Source organism: Pongo pygmaeus, chromosome 4 (genome assembly GCF_028885625.2).
Source record: "Pongo pygmaeus isolate AG05252 chromosome 4, NHGRI_mPonPyg2-v2.0_pri, whole genome shotgun sequence".
NCBI lineage: Eukaryota > Metazoa > Chordata > Mammalia > Primates > Hominidae > Pongo > Pongo pygmaeus.
This window is the reverse complement of record NC_072377.2, coordinates 59,393,401-59,417,552: the sequence shown is the minus strand read 5'-3', so window position 1 is coordinate 59,417,552 and position 24,152 is coordinate 59,393,401. Positions and strand designations below refer to the sequence as shown.

General features: G+C 35.6%; 1 protein-coding gene across 5 annotated transcripts in view; it reads left to right on the top strand.

Annotated features, from left to right (window-relative positions):
- Nucleotides 1-24,152, top strand: part of ARL15 (ADP ribosylation factor like GTPase 15) — a 427,836-nt gene that overhangs the window by 141,802 nt on the left and 261,882 nt on the right. For all 5 annotated transcript variants that reach the window (XM_054489653.2, XM_063664814.1, XM_063664816.1 and 2 more), the window contains one exon: nucleotides 7,632-7,691. In XM_054489653.2, the coding sequence (XP_054345628.1) occupies nucleotides 7,632-7,691 (60 nt within the window). The remainder of the gene's footprint in view (nucleotides 1-7,631; nucleotides 7,692-24,152) is intronic.

The following is a 24,152-nucleotide window of genomic DNA, read 5'->3' as shown; positions in this document are numbered from 1 at the left end:
AGGAGGGCAAGATGTTGGAGAAACAAGTTACCGATGGTAGAGAAGGGTTGGCGAATAGGCAGCAGAGGAGGTCCCACAGGCTGACTTTAGTTATCAGGGGATCCACAACTGTTCAGTGCTGGAGTTTGAGATAGGCATTGCTGACATTTTCAAACTTACTGCCCAGGTCCAGAATTCTTTTGGTTGTTCATAGCAGGTGCGTATCTGTGTGTGTGTGTGTGTGTGTGTGTGTGTGTGTGTGTGTAAGTAAAGAAGAACAAAGGGGGTGGAAGGAGGGTACTGAAATAAACAGCAAACTCCAATAGAAATAAAGGTAACTCGGAAAAGAATTGAGGAAGTCAGAAATCCACATGTGTATGTAGACATTCAGTGTGGAAGATGGCAGAATAGCTGGACTAGGCCTCCAGTGGATCATTCACAAGGGAAGGATCAAGGGACTTAACTATATAAAAATTTAAAACCATTGGAAAGCTAAAATTAAGATACATATAAAAAATACTGTTGGAAATATTTGCATCAGATATTACAGATAAGCATATGGCTGGCCCTCTTAGAGAATTCAACCACACTTACAAATAACATCTAGAATCTAATAGATAAACTATGCCAAATCTATAAAGAGATAATTCATAAAAAGAATAAATGGCAAACAAATTAATGGAAAAGTTTCAACTTTACCAGAAGTTTAACTTTACTAGAGAATAAATAAGTAAACGTTAGTTTTATACTTAAATTTACCAAAATCTGTTTCTTTATGACATGAGTGAGTGCTGGTAAGATTGTAGCGGCATGGGTATGCACATGTGTTACGGGTGACATGATGATTGTTACATTATGACTGTTATGATATCCCTTTTCTTGGAAAACATTTTTCTTGGAAAGCAGTTGTTCATATAAATCAAAAGTTATGAAAATGTTCGCAGACCTAGTAATTATGCCACTGGGCAATTTATTTTAAGTAAGTAACTTAAGGGAAACTATATGCATAAAGCAATTTCTTGCAACATTTTGTATTGTAACTAAAACTTTAAGGTAGTTTAAATGCCATACAACAAAGGAGTTTGTTAATTACATTATGGTAACTTGATCAAAATGATTCTAGATTAGAAGAATATATACAGTCTTCTATTTAAAAATTAAAAATTAGAGTTACATTTATTTTTGAAATTAAACCATGGAAAACTATGCATTTGAATAAAAAAACTAGAGAAAAACTATAAGAGTAACAGTGTACTTTATTGATGTGATTGAATTATGGGTAAAACTTTTATTCTTTTAAATTATTTCTCTATAATGTCTTGAAAATATAAAGCCAATTAAAAATGAAATATTTTTTGAAGAGTTTTGAACATTTGAAGAGAGAATCTACCTTCAGAGTTGGTTTCTTAAAATGAAAACATATGAGAAGGATGTGTTCGTTTAATTTCAGCAAGGCGAGAATGTCTGCCTTTTCTTCAGAAAGAGAATTCAAACTTTGTCGGTTTATTAACTTCAGCAATTTTTCACCTCTGACATAATTTTTAAAAGATACTTAAATTGTCAAAACTCAAAGAGCCAAGAAATCCTCCAGAGAGCAGGACCTGTTGGTGAGGAGAGAAAATTTGAGTAATTTGCACCTTAGTCTAGAAATAAAAGTGAACTCTATCCAGACTGAATTCCTTTACTGTATATGTATGAGGAATTTGTTGATAAGAGGGGTTGTTAAACTGTAGATTACATAAATGTTCACTATTTTTTTGAAGCAGAGGAATGGAATCTAAAGGCTTAGGAGAATATATTGATGCTACATGGAGAATAACCTACAGAAAACTGAACACTTTGAATTGAAAAAGGTTGAAAACATCTTCTAGGGATATATACCATATTTGAAAAAGATTGAAAATGTTCATGAAAATTTGAAGAAGACATTTAAAAAACTTCAGTGTTAGCTTCAAATGTGTTAAGCCCACAAGAGAAACAAGTTAGAAAGTCAGATTTTGATATCTTTTAAAGGATTGTGTTTTATAAATGCCAGTAGATTAAATTTCCTTTTATGATGTTGAAATCATAGTTAGAAGAATTTCGTTAGTCTGTTGTCCAAACATCACAAAACTGCTGTGGCATAAATCATGCCCTTGGTCCAGGTCAAAGCCACTAGATCTGTAGAATGTCTTTCCCTTCAGCAATTCTTAGAGTGACCCAGGAATTTCAGAAGCACACAAGTATCTGTGTGCGTGCACTCATACTTGAGGGAAGGGGAGGAGGGTTCAGTCTGTAGGTCCAAGTGAAATACTTGTGTGTTCCACACAATGAATAAAAATAGACTAACCTTCCTCCCAAAACTAATTTTGTTACAATTCCAGGAATGCTTTCAGTGCATGAAAAACTTCAAATTCATCTTTCTTGTCTCACAGGTTTTGTTGGATTTAAGGATTGCAAAACAAAGACTGAAAGGCTATGCAAACAATTATTTCCCCAAAGAGTTACTAAGTCATATATTTATTAAAAATTTGTGGGGTTAAATCTTAGGGGAGGTTTCAGTCTTACTAATGTAGCTTAGATAGGCCAGGAAAAAATGACTGCGTAACTTAGGCTTCAGCCATCAAATTGTTTGAATGGAGCCTGGGGAGACTTACCCGTGAAGCCTTCAGTCAGATACTACAGGCCATTGATGATTGACTCAGTGGTTACTTTTATTTCCTTCTCCTTGTTTAATATAAATAATGGAATCCTAATTTTAGAGGACAAAGAGCTAATTTAGTCCTCATTTCGCACGTGAAGAATTCAAGGCCAAGGCAAGACAAAAATGTGGCTGGTGAGTCTAAGAGCTGTGGTTCGGACTCCTAGGATAGTCCCTTGTCACGTTAGCACACTGACACCCTGAAGATAGCGTCAGAGGACACTTCCTGTTTGAAGAAGCAAGAGAGTAGTTACATTGTCATGGATGAGTCAGTTGAACGTTTTCCCTCCCCTGCTAAGTTCCTGATTTTATTAATTATTTCTACAAAATGTACATTCTAAACTCATGCTATTATTTTTATTTCATTAATAAGAAAGCAATATCATATAGACCTGAAAACCCTTATTTGGGTTTCTTGTGTTGGGTTATTTATAAACAGGAGGACAGTAAATTAGTGGGTTTATTAGGTGTTGGGTTATTTATAAACAGGGAGGACAGTAAATTAGTGCATTTATTAGGCACATGTGTATTTTGGTCAGTTGACTTCACCAGTATTTAGGCTCAAAATTGGACAAAATGGTGTGAATCCCTCAGTTTGTTGGTATATGGAGGAGACACTACAGTGTAGTGTAGGGCTCTGGTGATGAGACCTGGTTTTGAGTTTCGAATATAGCACTTAGTACTTTTTTTTTGAGACAGAGTCTTGCTCTGTTGCCCAAGCTAAAGTGCAGTGGCCTGATCACGGCTCACTGTAACCTCTGCCTCCCGGGTTCAAGCGATTCTCCTGCCTCAGCCTCCCGAGTAGCTGGGATTACAGGCATCCGCCACTGAGCCCGGCTAATTTTTGTATTTTTGGTAGAGACGGGGTTTCACAATCTTGGCCAGGCTGGTCTCAGACTCCTGACCTCATGATCCACCCGCCTCGGCCTCCCAAAGTGCTGGGATTGTATACAGGCATGAGCCACTGTGCCTGGCCAGCACTTAGTACTTTTGGCAAAGCACTTAATACCTGTAAGCTTCACTTTCTTCTTGGGACAGTAGTACTGATACTAACTTTAGGATTGTTATAGCAGCTAAATTAGGAAATAGATATTAATACTTAGCTTATTGAGATCCTATTGTATGCCAAGCACTGACCTACAGAATACAGTGTAGCTTGTTTCTTCATTATGGATCCTTGCAGTCTAGCCAGAGAACAACTATAAAACAAATCAACCAATATGTAGTTACAACTGTGAAAATCACCTAGGAGGGGTACTGAATACTGGAAAAACACGGACTCAGAAAAATCAGTCTAGTTCGAGGACACCAGAGAATGCTTCCCTGACAAAGTTAGCTTGCTCAAAGTCAAACAGTTAATAAATGGAAGAGGAAAAATTTGAACCCAGACTTACTTTCTCTAGAGCAAATGCTGTCTGGTAGCTTTTATTCCTCAAAGCAACCCTTTGAGAAAGGGATTTTGATGGTTTGACCTTTGGTATCCCTCCTAAATATTATATTAATTCTCCCCCTTGGCCTCATCCAACCTGATGTAAAGGGAAAAAAAATAGTCTAATAATTTCCCTTCTTGATTGTCCTTCTGGTGAACTGAAAGTATGACTTTAGATTTTTAGTTCCATTTAATCCTTTCAAATGTTCAGAATGACTAAAATAGAAAAAACATTGTTTCTCTTCTGTAAATAGTACATTTTCTTATTTTCTGGACTAATCAGTCTATCTAGACTTTGTCTTTTGAACATTAATTACTGAAGCTAAACCGTAAAAATAATATGGAGACAGCAACATGGATGACTGTGTATACCTTTGCAGTATAAATCTAACCACACAAGTTCTATTTGGAGAAAACATTTATGACTATTTTGTCGGGACATTTATATGCCTATAAATAACATTGCTAGGGGGCTGGGCACAGTGGCTCGTGCCTGTAATCCCAGCACTTTGGGAGGCCGAGGTGGGTAGATCACGAGGTCAGGAGATCAAGACCATGCTGGCTAACATGGTGAAACTCCGTCTCTACTAAAAATACAAAAAACTAGCCAGGCGTGGTGGCGGGTGCCTGTGGTCCCAGCTACTCAGGAGGCTGAGGCAGGAAATGGCGTGAACCCAGGAGATGGAGGTTGCAGTGAGCCGAGATCACGCCACTGCACTCCAGCCTGGGTGACAGGGTGAGACTCCATCTCAAAGAATAATAATAATAATAAAATAACATTGCTAGAATACTTTGCTTAGCGTGAACTTTTGAAGACGTTTTAGTAGTCAACTTATTATGAAGACTTTGCAAGAATTTAAAGACAATAACAGTGACATAATCTGCCTGTTGGGTTAATAAATTTCAAAAGTTGTATTTTGCACATAGATGCAGCAATTTCTGGAAGGATATTACTTCCCTTTGAGAGCCTGCGTATTGTCAGCTTTTAAGAATCAAAGCAGATTAAACATTGGTGATGTGCTCCATAACCATTTCCTTTTCAAAGCTGAGGCCTGTGCCTGTCTTACTTCTCTAGAAAATCTACACTTGAGTTGTCCTGAGCATGAGCATAACCACTAATAGACTGCTTAATATTTGCAGAGAGCTTTTCATTTTCAGGATTTCCCAATCATTGCCTTTTAATCCATATAACACCCGTGTGAGGTAGGTAGATACATTCAGGCATCCAACTCTCCTGCAGGTGAATTTCTGTGCCAGCAGGATTATTATGATTGGCACTGACTTTCCTTAATTTCCCAGAGGCCAGACACCTGGAGAGGCTTTCCTGCAGGCTCAGGTACATGCCAGTGTTTCAGCCACATGGGACTGCCTCCTCTTTCCTCCTGCTCATTTACTAAGATTCAGTGACTTCATGCACCATTAACCATAATGCTGTGCTGACTGTGTCAATCTGCATTAAGCCCACGAAGGAAGGGGTATGTTTTAGAAGATTGTTAGAAGGCCCAATGAACATTTTCCGTACTTTCTGTGCAGCAGACTTCAGCTGTTGACAACTTCGTCACTCTAACAAAAGTACTTTTCATTCAATGGTAACTTTTACATCTCCAACTACATACTTAGATTAATAAGTGAGCACCCAGAATCAAGTTTGTAATTATATTCAGGCAGGCAGAAAATATGTATACCTAATGATTAAATCATCAGCGAAAAAGCATCAATGGAAACATAATGCCAGCAATCATATATTATATGCTTATGGTACACCAGGCACTGTGATAAACACAACACATATAATATATTATCCTTATAACAACCCTATGAAGTAGATATTATCATCCCTGTTTTGCAGATGAGAAAGTCGAGCAAGGCTAGTAGGTTGCCCACATTCACAGAGCTAATAAGGGACAGAACTAGAATTTCAGCCTAGTTCTGTCTGACTCCAAAGTCAGTTCTTCAAACGTTATGTACTATGTACTGCTTTAGGTGGAAGGTAATGTACAGATTATTAAAGTACTGGGATAACATGCAGCAAAGAAGTGCAAAAGATAGGCTAGACTAAGAAGATGTGTAATGATTTCCTTCTTTATAAAGCAAAACAAAGCCATTTGAAAGAATTGTTTTTATCCATATAATACTTTATATATTTTTTCATAACTTACCTCAAATGAAAGACTCATAATTTGTCTTCTTTGTTGATAAATTCTTGAAAAAGAAACTGATTTTTAATCTTAAAATTATACATATTAAATAATGCTTAAAACCTTAAGTAGAATGGTTGCTCAGAAATTATTGATAAATTAACTTCTAGAAATTCATAGGGCTTTTAATTCAAAAAAGAAATATAAGTACATGGCAAAACATTCAAATAAAACAAAAGAATCTTCCTCCTATTTAAAATTTCCAGATTCCCAGTTTTCCTGAGAGTCATTATTAGCTCTGGTTTCTTGTGGATCCTTTCAGAAAGAATCTGTGTATATATTTGCGTGTGTGTGTGTGTGTGTGTGTGTGAATGGGTATATACACACTTGCATATGTCACAGTTGAATTTATTGTCTTGAATGGTAATAGTTAAGTCGTAAATATATAGTTAATCATAGAACTGTATACTCTGAATATTTTCTTATAATACAAACCTTGTATTACATGTATTATAAAATGATTGCCTGTGCATAAGTGGATAATTATGATTGTACTTTTAAGAAAAATAGATATATGACATATTAACCATGTCCTTTAAAGAAGACACTAACATAAATACTATGTAATTCTAATATGAAATGGTTATAATTTAAGTACCTTAATTTCTAGGGTTGCTGAGTTATACGTGAGAAAGAATTATGAGACATTAACTTTAAGAATTAAAGTTAGATGCAGAGGTCCTCATAGATTTAATATTTTCTTTGAAATTTCTCTATACTTTCAAATGTCTTATATCTGATAAAAGTTGCAGAGTGACATTACATATTAAATTAAAGAATAAGGCAACATTTCGAAGTAAAGGGGATAGTGTTATATATTGCCATAATACACAACTATGTTTTTTGCTTGTTTGTTTGTTTGTTTTTGAGATGGAGTCTCGGTGTGTCACCAGGCTGGAGTGCAGTGGCCCGATCTCAGCTCACTGCAACCTCTGCCTCCCAGGTTTAAAAGATTCTCCTGCCTCAGCCTCCTGAGTAGCTGGGATTACAGGCGTGTGCCACCGCACCCAGCTAATTTTTGTATTTTTAGTAGAAACGGGGTTTCACCATGTTTCCCAGGATGGTCTTGATCTCTTGACCTCGTGATCTGCCCGCCTTGGCTTCCCAAAGTGTTGGGATTACAGGTGTGAGCCACTATGCCCAGCCACAAGTATGTTTTGATAATGGCAGAAGATAATATTCAGTTATCAGTTTACCTTGGAAATTATGTGTTTCTAGTATAAATATCAGCTACAGAAAGTAAATCTTAACCAGCCTAAAAAGAGAAGATTTGAGCATCCTAAGTATTTTAATTTAAAAGTTAAGTTGCTAATTCTTTTTTTATGTTTTTGTTTTCTAATTTTAGGTTTTAGTATTAAAGCAGTGCCATTCCAGAATGCCATCTTGAATGTAAAAGAACTTGGAGGTATAACATTTCAAATCATTTCTATGTCTGCCCTTAACTTTTATTAATTTGGTAATAATGTATTATATGTAATTCAAACATAGTGATAACTTATTTTAGTAGGTGATTTATTTTTATCTTGATAATATATTTCCTAGAAATATTTCCTTCCCTTCGTATATGTTTTAAAAATTGTTGAAGAGTTCTAAGTAACATAAACTTCGGGGTTTTTTTTTGAATGAATCAAAGAATTACACTATTATTGGCAATTTATACAGCTCATTGGTTTTACTTGTTCAAAAAATTCTTGAATAAAACATATGAAGATAATTTTAATATCATTGAAAGATCAACTATTCGGGGAAAAGATTTGTATTTCAGAGTAGTTTGTGTTTATACTGCAGGTTTTATTGTATTAGGTCTTTTTAGAATGTATTTGTTCTGATAATAAATCTTTGCCAATGGGTTCTTTGCTGGCCAAGCACATTTATCAGATAGGCTGTACCCCAAACCATACATCACTCAGTCTTTCATTACACTCTCCGTCTGGCATTTTTTGGTTGTGTTTTATGTTAGTCAGGGTCTTAACTCATGTAAATAGATTAACAAAGAAATCAGTCAATTCAGTGAACCCACTAAATTCTCTAATGGCACATGAAAATACTAAGTGCTCTGGAGTTCAATATGATATCGGTGAGTTTAATGACTGAGAAGAGAGTTATCTTCCATCTCTTTAATCACTTTGTGATATTGGCCTTACCCTGTTTTGTTTTGTTTTGTTTATTTTCCCTTAAGGTCATTCTAACTGTGACCTATTTTTAGCTTGATGAAATTGTAACACCAACTTTATGCCATTTTAATAGTGTTTGGTACCTTCTTATTTTTATCTGATAAAGTATTGGCTGATCTTTTCAGGTGTCTGTTTTCAGTTCGCTATGTGTAGGACAGGTTCGCTTCTGCCAGTCAATTTCATATTCACTTTTTGCTTTATAGCATTAATATATGAAACAACCATGATCAATAAATTCCAATTTTTCTTTAAGACATTTGGTTTTGTCATTTTGACTCCAAAAATTATAAAACATGAATGTTCTTGTAATAATTTTTCTACGCAAAGTTTTTAAAAGACTGTGTTCTATTAGGGTATTTTAAATTATAATTGTACTTTTAAGAAAAATAAATGTATGGCATATTAACCGTGCCATATGCTTAAAACCTTAAATACAATGGTTGCTCAGAAACTATTGATAAATTAATGTCTAGAAATTAATTTAATTTAATTCAAAAAAGAAATACAAGCACCTGGCAGAACATTCAAATGAAACAAAATAATCTTTCTCCTATTTAAAATTTCCGGATGCCTGGTTTATAAAAAAAAAATGCTTTTTTGCTGTGTGGCTTCTGGTGATTATTCCTTGGTGACAATAATATTACTTATGGATATTTAAAAATCAAAGAACACATTGTAAAAGTCCATGGAATCAAAATGTATGGTTTGAGAGTTATATGGGTTTTAAATATGGCTGTTACTAAGTATTTTATTTTTAGGTTGGATACAAAGCTTTTATTGAACACCTTCCAGGTATGAGAAACTATTGGTTGGTTAATAAGGCATTTATTACATATGATGTTTACTTGGATGAAACAAACAGTAACTGTATGTGGACAGTTTTAAAAAAAGTGAACATCAAGGAATTTGTAAGGTTGGCTCTGTGCCCTCAAAATTCAGTACAATGAAAGATCAAGTTAGGAGACTAGAGGTATATAAGGTGGGAATAGGTCTGTTCTCAAGCAAGGTTTAATTTTGTTGAAAGAGCTGTGCCCTGACAATTGCTGAAATGGAAATTACAGTGGAGAGGATACCATAGGATTTGGTGGTTGTGTTTTAGTTGGTACCTATTCCGTAATGAGGTTAAGAGATGCAGGTAAAAGGCAGAGCCTCAGGGATCAGAGCAGATACATTCGTTCCAGGCTAGTGATACATAAGTTTTTGGCATGTATTAGTATTGAAGAGCAAATTTCTAGCCTAAGCATAGATTCTTTTACCTCCTCAACTTTAATAGCTCTGTTTCCAGTTGACCAGTGTCTGAAGGAAGAGGGGACTTTCTGAGTAGAGTCCAGTTGTGTATCCTGTGTCACATGCTCGGGGGCAAGCACTTAAGGGAGTTGACTTCTTGACAGCTCATTCACTAAGTCATTTCCTCAAATATTTTTTGAGGCTAGGTACTAGGTTATGTCTCAACCAGGAACACATGAAAAGCTAGGCTAACCTATATAAAGTGTGGCTTTCCTAGGAGTTAATGTGTATGCTAGATATGAAGGGGATCATCCCAAAATAAGGTGTATGTGCATTTAGGGGGAATTATGACTGACCAAAATCAAGTTGTCTGAGAGGGAGTTGCTTGACTGAGAATTTCTGGGAGGAGAGAGTTAAATGTTTTAGGATCAATGTGTGAAGATGTGAAGCTTTTATTCACCAGTGGAGGGTTGCTCAGAAGACAGGTTAATCAGAGTTCAATCACATTGTCAATGAGAGAAAAATCCTGAATTCAGGGGAGGACCTCAAGAGGATAGGTGGTAAAGATAGAGATTAAGAGCCAGAACAGTGATGAATTCTTAGTGAGGAATGCCCAGGTAGTTCTCCTTATCCTGGGGTTAATTCAGGAGAACAGCATGGCCCCTGTTCTCCCTGCTAATGTCCTTCCTCTACTCCTTTCAGATAGTTCCAAGGCTCTTCTTCACTCTCCTTCCCAGTCTTAAGTTAAAATTCTCACTTCTTCAAAATAGGGAAGCACATAAACCTGTGCTCATTATCTATTTAGAAGAAATGGTATGGGGTGAGGAAACAATGAATAATGGAGTTACACTCAGTGAAAGTCACTTTTGGGGGATCTTAATGACAAACTGTATGTTTGCACACAAATATATGTATGTGTGTAAATATATATGTGTTGAATATATATTATTTATATAAATTATTATTTCCTCTTACCAATTTTCTGTTTTGTAAAAGTGTTTTTATATCTTTTTCCTGAAAAATTCTTAAAATTCTCATTCACATCAATTTCTTTTCATGTGTGTTTTCTTACTGTTCACTTGTCATTTTACCACAATTAATTATGGGTCTAGCCTGGTCCTATGGGCAGAGAATGAAAGATCTAAGCACAGCCCTCATCTTCAGGGAACTCATCATTCAGTGATGGAGACAGTCATGAAAAGAGAAATAGGAAATCAGTGAAAATTTTGAAAATAATGAAATGAAAGAGAAAAAAATTAAGTGAAGAAGTACAAGGTAAATTATGACACAGTGATAGTCTAGCCAAGTGGTTTGGTGGGCCATTTCTGTTTTGCTATTTTAAGAATACCTTGTTCTCAACTACCTGTCACACCCTCCAGGCTGCAGTGATTATGCCTATCTTTTTGTGAAATTGGAGCTCTAAATTTTCTTCTTCTATTTTGCCCTTATTCCCTTTTCTCTCCCCTACACAGTCTCAGTCTTTGGAACTTCATGCCTAGAGAGTAGATGCTATTATTATCTCACAGATAAGATAACACCAGACATGATGATTTGACCGTGGTCATTTGGAGCAGGAGGTGGGAATCAGTCTGAGCTCTTGTGCCTAACCAGTGCACTCTACACCTACAGCACTTTACCCAGGGCCTGGCACAAGAGAAGTGCTCCCACCTGTTATTTGCTGCTGTTTGTATCATTATTATTTGCATGAGTTAAAGTCTTCACATGTTGGTTTGGTTTTTGTTTTTGTTTTTTTTTTTTGGTTAATACTGTGTTGGTGAAACACCATTTTTTATTTTTTATTTATTTATTTTTGAGACAGAGTCTTGCTCCGTCGCACAGGCTGGAACGCAGTGGTGCAATCTCGACCCACTGCAACCTCTGCCTCATGGGTTCAAGTAATTCTCCTGCCTCAGCCTCCCGAGTAGCTGGGATTACAGGCATGAGCCACCACAGGTCGCTAATTTTTGTATGTTTAGCAGAGACGATGTTTCGCCATGTTGGCCAGGCTGGTCTCGAACTCCTGACCTCAAATGATCTGCCCTCAGCCTCCCAAAGTGCTGAGATTACAGACATAAGCCACTGCGCCTGGCCCTAAAATACCATATTGACAAAACATGAATACCTTGCTCTCTGCTCAAAGACATTTATAGGACTTAATCTCTAATTATTTCTGTTGCTTTTATCATTCATTTTCTCTCTCACACTCTCTTATTTAGAGATCTTGCTCAGTTATGGTTCTGACTTCTGGTTCTGTAATCCTGCTTCCCTCCTTTGATTTCTTCAAGACTAACTCCTGAATCAAAGTCTTACTTCTACTTTCCAAACTGTCTAAAACTTTCCACAAACATTTCACTGTTTTATTCGTTTATTCTTTGTAATTCATTCATTCAGCAAATATTTACTGAGCATGTATTACATGCCAGGCTCAGTTCTAGAAAGTTGTGGTGGTTATAGTGTCAAAACAAGCACTGTTCCTGCATAAACCAGGTAAGAGGTGCCAGGGGAAACTCTTGCATACTTGACTTCTCCTTAAAGTCAACTATTACTTCTTACAGGCCTAGAACAGATATCCATTTAGGCCCTTTCACACCTGAAGGGGTTTTCTAATACCATCCAAGGTATTAGCAAGGCTGGATATTAGTTCTGATTCCTACGTAGGACATTTTATAGTATTACTTCGTGAACTTTTTGTTTTCCTATATAGTCTTTTATCCAGGAGGTTTTTGGTGAAGCTAATCTCAATCCCTTCTCTTTTAGTTTTAATTAGTTACTCTGCTTGTCTTGCTCTAGATTATTTTATTTTTCTGGATATTGTACAAGATACCTAACAAGGATGCTGAATGGACTGATGGATTAATCTTTAAAGAATTTTCCTTCCTTCTAGTGACTTGTTTCAAAGCCCAGACATTCTGTATGATTCTAGGCAAGTCTACCACCTTCTTGTATCTCTGTTCCCTTATCTGTAAAGTGAGATAATAATAGTTCCTATGTCATATAATCCTTGTGAGGGCTAAATTAGTAAATGCAGGTCAACCACTGAGAGTTTGCTTGGCCTATAGCTAACATTATGGAAGATTTGCTTTTATAGTGATCATACTCTCACTTTGCCACCTCTCAATTCTGTGCAATAAAGGACACCTTTCAATAAAGCCTTTTTTCCAAGGTCAGAAATAATGCAAATCATGTATTGATTTTTTTTTCTCTTTGTGGTCATACCTCTCTTCCACTTAAACAAGATGTTACACCTGTTTAAACTGAGAAGCAACTCGAAAAGGCCCTCACTGGAGTCTCTGTTTAGCCACCTAGCATAGTTTTGGCACTCTGCATGGGTTAATATCAAATGATCTTGTCCTGCTCCACCTCATTACCTTTCCTTCTGTTTTCACATTTCACCTGAAAAATCTCTTCTATCGTTGCCTCTTAATTGCTTTCATTTTGCATTTGGCTTATGTACTTTAACCGCATTATGAAAGTAAGTGAAGCATCTGGCATTTAGCTTAGTTGAAAGCAGTTGTCCACACTGCAGTGATGTCACAGCTCTGATAATGTTGCATTTTAGAAATGTCCAGTACTTAAATTTACAAACAGATTTCTATGCAGTCATGAATGCTTTTCTCTTGATTTTGAAATTGTATATGTGAATTGATAGAATCCAGAGATGGAAATTTTTAGTTCTTAACATGTTTGGTTTGTTATTATTTATTAATAAGGACCCAGACATCATAATACTCCCTAACTGAATTCTGTAACCAGGATTGGGTGTGTCAAATGACTTGTTTTCTTCCTCTTAATATTCTAATGTGTTACACCTGAATTGTCTCCGCATGCCCCATCCCAGCCACCATCCTTACCCCATATTCTCTATGGAAGTGGTGTCTTCACAACTGACATTGAGAAAGGCAAAGACAAGCTGAAAAGCAGCTGGCTGTCTTTTATGATTTAGTATTCATTGCTGCTTGTTGTCAATCAAAAGGGGAAAGTTCATGAAGATTTTTGTTTGCATTTTCATTTTAATTTTTTCTTCCTATAAAGAAAAGACAACTTTTTTAGGGTAATATAGAAAGTGCAGGTTGTGTTCATTTACTCATTTGCTTCGGCCCATGCAATAGTGATTGAATGATTTTTGTGGATTGTCAGCTAAGCCGTTTTTTTAAGGTTTCTTCTGTCAGCAGCCAAGCTGTTATATGAAACAGATGTTGACTCTGTCCTGTTTCTTTGTTTGCCTGGAGGAATACGCCTCCTCATAGTGAAAGGTGCTGTTTGTTTGTATCCTGCTAGTTATCTTCGGGTGCTGTTAATCTGCCCAGGTTATTTGCATTTCTTAATTTCTCCAGAAACTGTACAGGACACTCTTCTTGACAGGCAACCCAGGGGGCACTGCTGCCTGTTTCTTTTAGTTTCTGTCTTTTGTACACATGCCATTTGATGTCTTTCACCAAAATAAAGCTTTGTTTCATCAGAGTCTCATTTTATTAAATCTTACTTCAGAGGGAAGAAGACTTCTTTAATTTTTATCTTAGGCATTTTCACAGTTCCATGTATATTATGCATCATCCCCCTCCAAATCCCCACTACCATCTCTCATTTTTTAAAACTCCAGCTAAATATGAATGTAATCACTGGCTCTGAGAGTCGTGCCACATTGCAAAGCCAGAGGAGACGTAAAGACAATATAAATCAATAAATTTATTGGGTATTAGAAAAAGAAACAGCATAGGCAGACATACTTGCAGAGGTTATTGTGGCCACATTGCTTTGAGGGACAGGTGGAGTTGCAAAAATTTCTTGCTGGTATAGGAGAAAGCAACTTGCTATTCGAAAAGTGTTTTAGACATTTCCAGACATAGGTGTCCATGGGAGGGATGGTGAGAAACCATTTCCCTGGCAAAGGAAAATGACAGCACAGAAGAAGGGCTCAAGGAAGACCATGTCCATAGAATGCTTTTGACCTTACTATAGGTAAATCACAGGCAGCTATACGCAAGTAAATGTACATATTGTGTATTTATTATATAATTCTAAGGAAGAAGTGTGGTTCAGCAAGTAGAGGATACCCTCAAAATCCTCTGCCACTCTCTGCAATTGATTTTCTTGTTGTTATTTTCTTATACGTAAAATGTAAGTTTTAATAAATCACCTCTATTTATTTCCCAAGGGATTGGGCTGGAAGAGAACATTTTCAATTATCCAAACTCCTTGGAGAGATGCTTTAAGAATAGATGGTGGTATTTCCACTAATTCTTTTTATAGTCATGGATCTAGTGTGATATGTAATATTGAATGACCGCAACTTCTTGATATAATATTGTTTCCTTATCAAGGAAAAGAACCAGGCCTTTTTGGAATGAGAACAGCCAGTTAACTCCTGGCTCCCTGAGCTGTGTACTTTCTCACTTAGGCTTAGGCTATACTAGGGGAAATGATATTGGTATAAAGCCAAGTCACTTGGATGTGAGTTAAAAGCCCACAGCTATCTGAATTGGTTGAATAGGATCCCAGGGTGGTGGTGTTTAAGCGTTTTTTACACTTGCTAAGGGAAAACTGAGCCAAACAGTCAGCAGAGCCAAATAAATGAATCTAGGGGCCCAGAAGTCTGTTACTGGCTGAGGTAGACCTGACCTTAATTTTTGTTTTCTTCTAGAGAAGTGCCCTAGGAAATTTTTAAAAATTTATCTTCCCAGTCATAGTCTAGTATAGCACTTAAGGGTCCACTTTTTCTAAGACTGTATATACATGTAGAATGTTCTAGAAATGATTTTTCTGGCCTTTTGACCCCCCTGGCAATGGGGATCTCATGTGTTTCTGAAGGTTGCTGCTGCACCACTGTTTCCTCTTCAGGGGCCATCAGGTCATTTCGTATCTTCCAACTTTACTAAACTGCCTCACAGAACATTTGTGTTGGGTTCTTAGTTTAACTTCCTATCCCTCACAAGGGAATAAGTATTTCTGTTTCTCCCAGGGATTGCCATAATAGCAACTAATTTTCACTGTGTATTTAGTTTCAGTGTGGTAGTGCAGCAACAGCACTGGAAGTCAAGAGACCAGTATTTTCCTCTAACAAAACAAGCCACGGGATATTGGGCAGGGCGCACTTAACTTTTCCAAGGCTACTTATTTTTTTTTCCAGCAGTCGAAGATGCTGATAACAATTCTCTTGTTTAAGTATAACGTAACTAGTTTATTTTTATCTTGAAGGTCATAGTATCTGTCTTGCTTTGGCCCCTACAAATCGTAGATCCTACCTCTAACCTCTGTACAGGATTGTGTAGCATTGTTCACTCTATTTTTCTTTCATCCTGGCTTCTTCAATTATTATTATTATTATTTTTTTTGTACAGTAAACATTTGGATAAGTCTCAAAGCTTTTTGTGTGTATGGTGTGAGGCAGGGTATATACATAAAATAAAAAATAACTAATACTAACTTGACAAAGTTCCTATCACTCTGATGTTTTCCTTGAGAAGCATTACAGTCTGGTGTGGTAAGTCCTGTAACAAGACTGAGTATAAGATGCAGTTAGGATGATATAGGAAGGAGAAAGGAGACTTCACAGAGTAAAAGAGTCTATGAAAAGGGACAGATGAGACAAAAGTCATGGCGATACACTAAGTTTAGTTTACAGATGAAACAAGATTGGAGAGTTATGAATCATTGAAAAACAAACCATTATCTTAAGGATTCACTGTACTGTAGTATAAAATATCTCAGCAGTTTCAAGCTGGAGGGAAATTTGCCAAATTATGACCCAAGATGCAAGAGTAATGCTAGACCCTTCACAAGCAAAAGGTTGTTTTGTTATTGTTATTTAATTCATTTCAGTGAATATTTAATGAATACCAACTCCATGCCAGGCCCTGAGGATGCAATCCCTGCCATGCCCAGGTGTGGGTGAACACACACACACACACACACACACACACACACACACACCATCTTCTGAGACTGTTTCTTTGTGTACTTTGGTGGGACAGTGATGTTGGCCATAATGATTGTGGTAGTTCTCAGAAAAACATAAAACTAGATTCCTATAAATGGAATGGCAACTCGACAACTGTTGAAGAGGTAATATGCTTATAGCTATTTATCACTTAACAGACTAGATTGATTCTCTGACATGTTCAAAGCTGATTAAAATAGATCTGAGTAGTGTTCTTTTGAGGAGTCAAAAATTTGTTGCATTTAATTTCTTGCGGTCCGAAGTATTGTTGAAAGATTCTACTGAAGATGCTTGATTATTTTAATCTTGAAATTCCCTGGTATTTATGGCATCATTGTGAGCAGCAATAATGCGAAGAATTTATGTAAAGTTAATTATCACTGTTGGTACAAGTATGTGAAGCCCTTAAATTTAAGCAACGTACGTGATTGAAAATTGGAAGTTTTTTTTTAAATGTCTTTTATAATATATGTCTTTATATTTTTCTTCCATAGCCAAAATTCTATTTTATGATAAAAATGGTAAGAAAACAAACAAATAATAAATTAAATCTATAACAAAAGTAGATTTAAATCCTCAACAAAGAAAAGAAAGCAAGACAAAGCTAAAGGTACAGACAATGGAAACACGAAATAAAAGAGGAATTCGTCAGGATTATTAATCAAAGGCTCATCAGAGTTATTAATTGGAGCTCCACATTTGGAGCGGTGCCTTTATTTTTCTTTTCTCCTTGTGTTAAGTAGTGGATAGCAGCTGTGTTTACCCACAAACTAAATCCTTGAGTGTGGGTGCTAGACCCAGAGAGGTAGGGCAGTGCCTCAGTGATGTGCTGACTGCCAGGTGGGTTAGAAAGCCCACCCACACAGGAGACAAGCCACTTCTCTGTCCCTGTTAATCACTGGAAACAGACAATGGTAAACAAAAGAGCTGGCACACAGAGATTCTCAAACAAAAGATGAGCATATAATTATGACACACCGCAATATGAAGAAAATCAGTACCATGAAAGAAAGATGCCAAATGAAAAATGAGAAGAAAAAATATTCAAAGACCTAGAGGTAATAGAGTGATCAGAAGAAGACATTCAGAGAGATGTATTCATGAAAAAGACTCAAGCACAGAAATTAAGAATTTAAAGCTTGACTTTAAAATTTAAAATGTAAATGTTCATTAATACGATTCACATATAAATTAGGGAAATGAAAGATTGAGCTAGGGAATCTTTTTCAGAATGACATACAAAAAGAATACTTCGGAAATGTGGGGAAAAATTTAAGAGACATAGAGAACAGTTACAGAAGTTCTAGCATCCTTGTAATTCTCTTAGAGAAAAGAGAAACTGGAAAGGACAAAATTATCAAAGAAATAGTAGGAGAAAAAGCATCAAATATGAAAAAACAATATTTAGATGTAATGAGCCCTCTCAATTCCAAATATAATTAATAAGAAAAGAACCATACTTAGAAATGTTATAAACAAAAATAAACTATTACAATTTCTCTCTCTTTCACACACACACACACATGCATGCATGCACACATAAAATAGCTTTATTTCTGATTTTAACATGGAAGATGGCAGGATCAGGTAAAGAGAAACAAGCATAAAAGTATATTATGTTCTTTTCTTATTTAGGGTATAGATTATGATTTAAAAAAGAAAAAATTGAAGTTTATGTGTCTTAAAGGCAATAAAAATAGACATGATAATAAAAATAGGATGATATATTCATAAATGAATTTTTAAGAAAGTTTTGAAAGTTTACATATTCAGCTCATATAATAAATTATCTTAGGGAATGGAGTAAGAGTTCACTGGGATCAAATACAAATTTTGCTTTATCTGTATTGCATGAATTTTTTTCCATAACTCTTTCAAAAGCATAAAGATTTTTTAAGAAAGGAAATATACTGTAAGGACAAAAAGCAAAGAATATTTGATACATTTAGCAAAGTTCAAGAAAGAAAGAAATAAAACAATCGAAAAAGTTGTGATAGAAAACACCTATATCTGTATCAATAACCACAATAAATGTAAGTAGATTAAATTTCCCTTTTCTAATACGGATAGCATAAAAATATTACATATTCAGCTATATATGGTGACAAAAGACACTTCTACAAAAAAAGATACGTTAAGGTAAAAACATATATAGGATAGGATACCCTTAAAAAAGGCCATAAAAAAGAAAGTACTTAAAGTAATATGAGATGAAATAGAATTCAAGCAAAGATCATTAAATAGACTAAAGAAAAAGATTTCATATTGATATACTAAGATAACTAAGTAATCATGAACCTTTAAATATTTAACTACATAATCCTGAACTATATAAAGCTAAAACTAAGAGAAATGTAAAGTCAACAGATCGATCCACAATTAGTAGGGAAATTTAGCCCTCCTTATTTGAGCAGACAACAGATCAAATAAATAAAAATATATAAAGGATTTAAATAGCCAATTAACAGACTTGATCTAATTGATAATTGTATATTTTTATACTCAAATAGAAAATATATGCTCTTTGAATTATCCATATAATGTTTACACATGTGACCATATTTTATGTGTTTTCTGGTTAATATCCAGTAAAATTAGAAATTAATAGCAAATAGACAAAAATAACGGCACAGCCAACAAAATTTAAAAGTACTCCAGTCTTGTGTCATGAATGAAAATGGATCCAAGGTCTAAATTTAAAACCTAAAACTAGATAAAACTTCTAGTAGAAAACATATAAGAAAATCTTTGTGACTTTGGGTTAGGCAAAGATTTCTTAGACACCGAAGCATGATCCATGAAAGGAAAATTGGTAAATTGGATTTTTTTTTCACTTCCAGTAGACTCATTTATTGTCATATGCTTGCTTCCTTTGTTTAGTTTTTATCCCCACACTATTAACATAGGAGCATGGAACACACTGGCCTCCTAACAACTCCCGGAACCACAGTCATTTAGAATGGAAAGTAAACAGCATCTTGTCCTTATGAGGGGTGATGGGAGGTCATTGGAGAGGGAGGCCACAGGCATGAATGGGCCAGCAAGGTGAGTCCAGGAGAGCATGGGCTGTCACTGATCAGCCCTCGTGGCTCAGTTTGGTCCTCTGTTCTGAGTTGTTCTTTCTGACTGATCTTTACTTTGTCTCTGTCGTCTAGGTTAGCTCCTGGTATCAATGAGATAGGAATTACTTAGTTCCCCAGGCTGTGAGCATACTTTATTTTTGTCATTAGACAAACTCCCCCATGTTGCTCCCTAAATTCCTATCTCCTATAATCCAAATTCCCCCATGCCACTCTTTAAATTTCCGTCTCCTGTAATCCAAATTCTGGCCAAAGCTAATGTCTAAATTCGAAAAAAATGGAGCCTACAGAAGATAGGATCTGGAATCAGTTAGGGTTTGAAGACCCTAACTCCTCCACTTACTGTAGCTATAGAGCTGGTGAAAGTGTAAAATGGCACAACTGCTTATGAAAACAGATTAACAGTCTCTGAAAAAGGTAAATGTACACCAATTTGATAAGCCATTCCACTCTTAGGAGAAGTGAAAACTTACATCGCTTCAAAATCTTGTACACAGATATTCATAGCAACTTTATTTGTAATAACACAATACTGGAAACAACTCAAATGTCATCAATTGGCGAATGGATAAACAAACTGTAGTACATCGGTATAATAGAATACTGTTTAGTAATCAAAGTGAATGAACTATTGATACATGCAACAACATGGATGAATCTCAAAATAATTATGCTGAGTGAAAGAAGGCAAACAAAATAAAATAGTGTTCTCCTACTGGGATAAATTTGTACACTATTTATATAAAATTTTAGAAAATGCAACTCATATTTAGTGACAGAAAGACCAGTGATTGCCTGGGAGTGGGAGAAGGAAAATATGGCAATAAGTGAAAGAGAGAAGGGTCATGAGAAAACTTTTGAGGTGCTGGATATACTTATTATCTTGATTGTGGTGATGGTTTCACCACGTATACATATGTCAAAACTCGTCAAATTGTACGTGTTAAATATATGCAGTTTATTGTGTGTCAGTTATACCACACTAAAACTATTAAAAATATTTCTGTAACTTGCAAAATTAAAAGATACTCTTAATTATCTCCAGTTAAAAATCGTTGAAATTGTGTTTTATGGAGACTTTGGCCCTTTTCTTGGATTGCTTTCCAATGAAAATTTATTTTAGACAGATTAAGGTAAAAAAAAGCTTGAAAAAAGATGAAAGTGATTGGGAAAGGACTCGGAAAGAAAACTGTCGGTTTCTAGATAATCGTATATAGCTGAATAGTTAAGATTAAATATGTAAGCACTTCAAACTCTAAGATAAAGAAATTATCAAATCAATCAACTTAATGTGTAGACTTAAAATCTCAGTGCTAATAGGAGAAGACAGATTGATCTCTCTGTGTACAGCAGCACTCAGTTAATAAAAAAATATATGACAGATTCATTGTATAAAGAGTGAGAGATTTCTCAGTATAATCCAGTTGTGGTTCATGCCATAGCGATACTTAAAACCATAGTGATATAACATTTTCTTCCCAACCATTTTGGTTATATTTATAATAATTATTCATGTTGGTGATTCTGCATTTGGCAAAGTGCAGATCTTATAGAAAGTAGCAGGTTGGGGAAAAAACGATAATGACATTAAGGTGAAAAAATATATTAGAAAGCATCTGCTTCCTAAATATATTAGCATAATTCCTATCTAGACAGTTTGTGTTTTGTGTATGGGTAATGAAATACCATTTTTTGTTGTTCAAGAATCTTTGCAGTTTCAAATCATCTTCGGCTGATCTTCTATAAGTCTTACCATATCCAGACCATATCTTTGGTTAAAGTTTTCCATCCAGACCTTATTTTGGCATAAAAAGTAATTTTATTTTTCATTTGCGTTTTGCCTCATTTCATTTTTCCAAGTCTTGGCAAAATGCCTGGTTGAGATTGTTCTATTTATAATATGCCAAGTGGGTAAAACATAAATATGTTTTCCCACTCTGTACTTTGCCATCAGTGATCTCCATGGAGTGGGAGCCACCACTATCATGCTCTTTTTCTTTAAGATAATGGTAGATTTTAAATGTGGGCTGTGTAAGTATATCTATATCTATCTATCTATCTATCTATCTATCTATCTATCTATCTATCTATCTATCCACACACGCATATATATATATTTAAACCCTTTATTTCAAAATCATAGTTGGTGGTACAACCAGAGCTGGTAGTGGGATTACCATATTATAATAAACAGTTCATACTGCAGGAACTAGGGACAGAGCACATGCTGCCTTGTTTTTTTTTTTCTTTCAAAATCTTCTAAATGTATTTAGATATCAATTAATCACCTTTTTTGTTCCAGTAAGTTAAGAGAGACCTACTATAATCCAGGAAGTTAAAAACACAGAGGAGACTTCTTGGACGCTTAGTTGTCAGACTACTGTGGACTTTAAGATGGATAGTAGTCAGGTAGATACCTTGATAGATTTTAAATTTGGGCTTTCTTTGCTGTTACTCTTGTATATATAGTTGTCTATTTTGCAAACATTTATCAAGTTTTAGGGCGAAATTATCTCTACTGGAGCAGATGAAAACTTGTTTAAATGGTGATCGGTTAAGATCCAAAATGAGTATGCTTTCAATTTAGAAATGTAGAAAAGATGCTTAAAGTCTTTAGATGTATCTCTGAACATACTTAAAATACTTTTAAAAGTCATTTTTTATTCCTTTTTTTTTCTTTTTTTTGAGACAGAGTCTCACTCTGTTGCCCAGGCTGGAGTGCAGTGGCACGATCTCAGCTCACTGCAACCTCCACCTCCTGGGCTCAAGTGATCCTCCCACCTCAGACTTCCAAGTAGCTGACACTACAAGTGGATGTCACCATGCTCAGCTAATTTTTAATTTTTATTATTTCAGTAGCTTTTGAGGTACAAGTGGTTTTTGGTTACATGGATGAATTGTTTACTGGTGAAGTCTGAGATTTTAGTGCACCCATTACCCACGTAGTGTACATTGTAACCAATATGTAGTTTTTTATCCCTCACCCACCTCCCAGCCTCCCACTTCTAAGTCTCCAAAGTTCATTGTACCACTCTGTATGCCTTTGCATACCCATAACTTAGTTCCCACTTATAACTAAGAACATATAGTATTTGGTTTGTCATTTCTGAGTTACTTCACTTAGAATAATGACCTCCAGCTTCATGTAAGTTGCTGCAAAAGTCATTATTCTGTTCTTTTTTAATGGCTGAGTGGCATTACATGTGTATATGTACCACATTTTCTTTATCTACTCATTGATTGATGGGCACTTATGTTGGTTCCATATCTTTGCAGTTGTGAATTGTGCTGTGATAAACATGTGTACGGGTGTCTTCCTGATATAATGACTTCTTTTCTTTTAGGTAGATACCTAGTAGTGGGACTGCTGGATCGAATGGTAGATATACCTTTAGTTCTTTGAGAAATCACCATACTGTTTTCCACAGAGGTTGTACTAATTTACATTCCCACCAGCAGTGTATAAGCATTCCTTTTTCACCACATCTACACCAACGTCTATTTTTCTTGACTTTTTAATAATGGCCATTCTTGCTGGGGTAAGGTGATATCTTATGAGTTTAATTTGCATTTCCCTGATGATTACTGATATTGGGCATTTTTTCACGTTTGTTGACCATTTGTATATCTTCTTTTGAGGAATATCTATTCATGTCATTTGCCCATTTTTTGATAGGATTGTTTTTTTCTTGCTGATTTGTTTGAGTTCCTTGTAGATTCTGGATATTAGTCCTTTGTTGGATGCATAGTTTGCAGATATTTTCTCCCATTCTGTGGGCTGTTTACTCTGATGATTATTTCTTCGGCTGTGCAGAAGCTTTTTAGATTAGGTCCCATTTATTTATTTTTGTTTTTGTTGCATTTGCTTTTGGGGTCTTAGTCATAAATCCTTTGCCTAGACCAATGTCCAGAAGTGTTTTTCCTAGGCTTTCTTCTAGAATTCTTACAGATTCTGGTCTTAGATTTAAGTCTGGATCCATCTTGGGTTGATTTTTGTGTAAGTGGAAAGGTAGGGATCCAGTTTTGTTCTTCTACATCTGGTCATCCTGTTTTCCAGCACCATTTATTGAATAAGATGTCCTTTTCTCAATTTATATTTTTGTGTGCTTTGTCAAAGGTCAGTTGGTTGTATTTAGCTTTATTTCTGCATTCTCTATCCTGTTCCATTGGTAATTTTTATTTTTATTTTTTTAGAGATGGGGTCTCACTATGTTGCCCAGGCTGGCCTCTAACTCCTAGCCTCAAGTGATTCTCCCACCTTGGCCTCCCAAAATGTTGGGACTATAGGCATGAGCCACTGTACCTGGATCAAGATCCTACTATTTTAAGACGTGTGGTGGTACTCTTTTGGAAGAAAATCCGAAATATAATAATAGAGATTTATACATTATTAAGTCTTATTAAGTAATTTGTAGCATTACAAAAGAATTAGCGGTTTTATAAAAGGT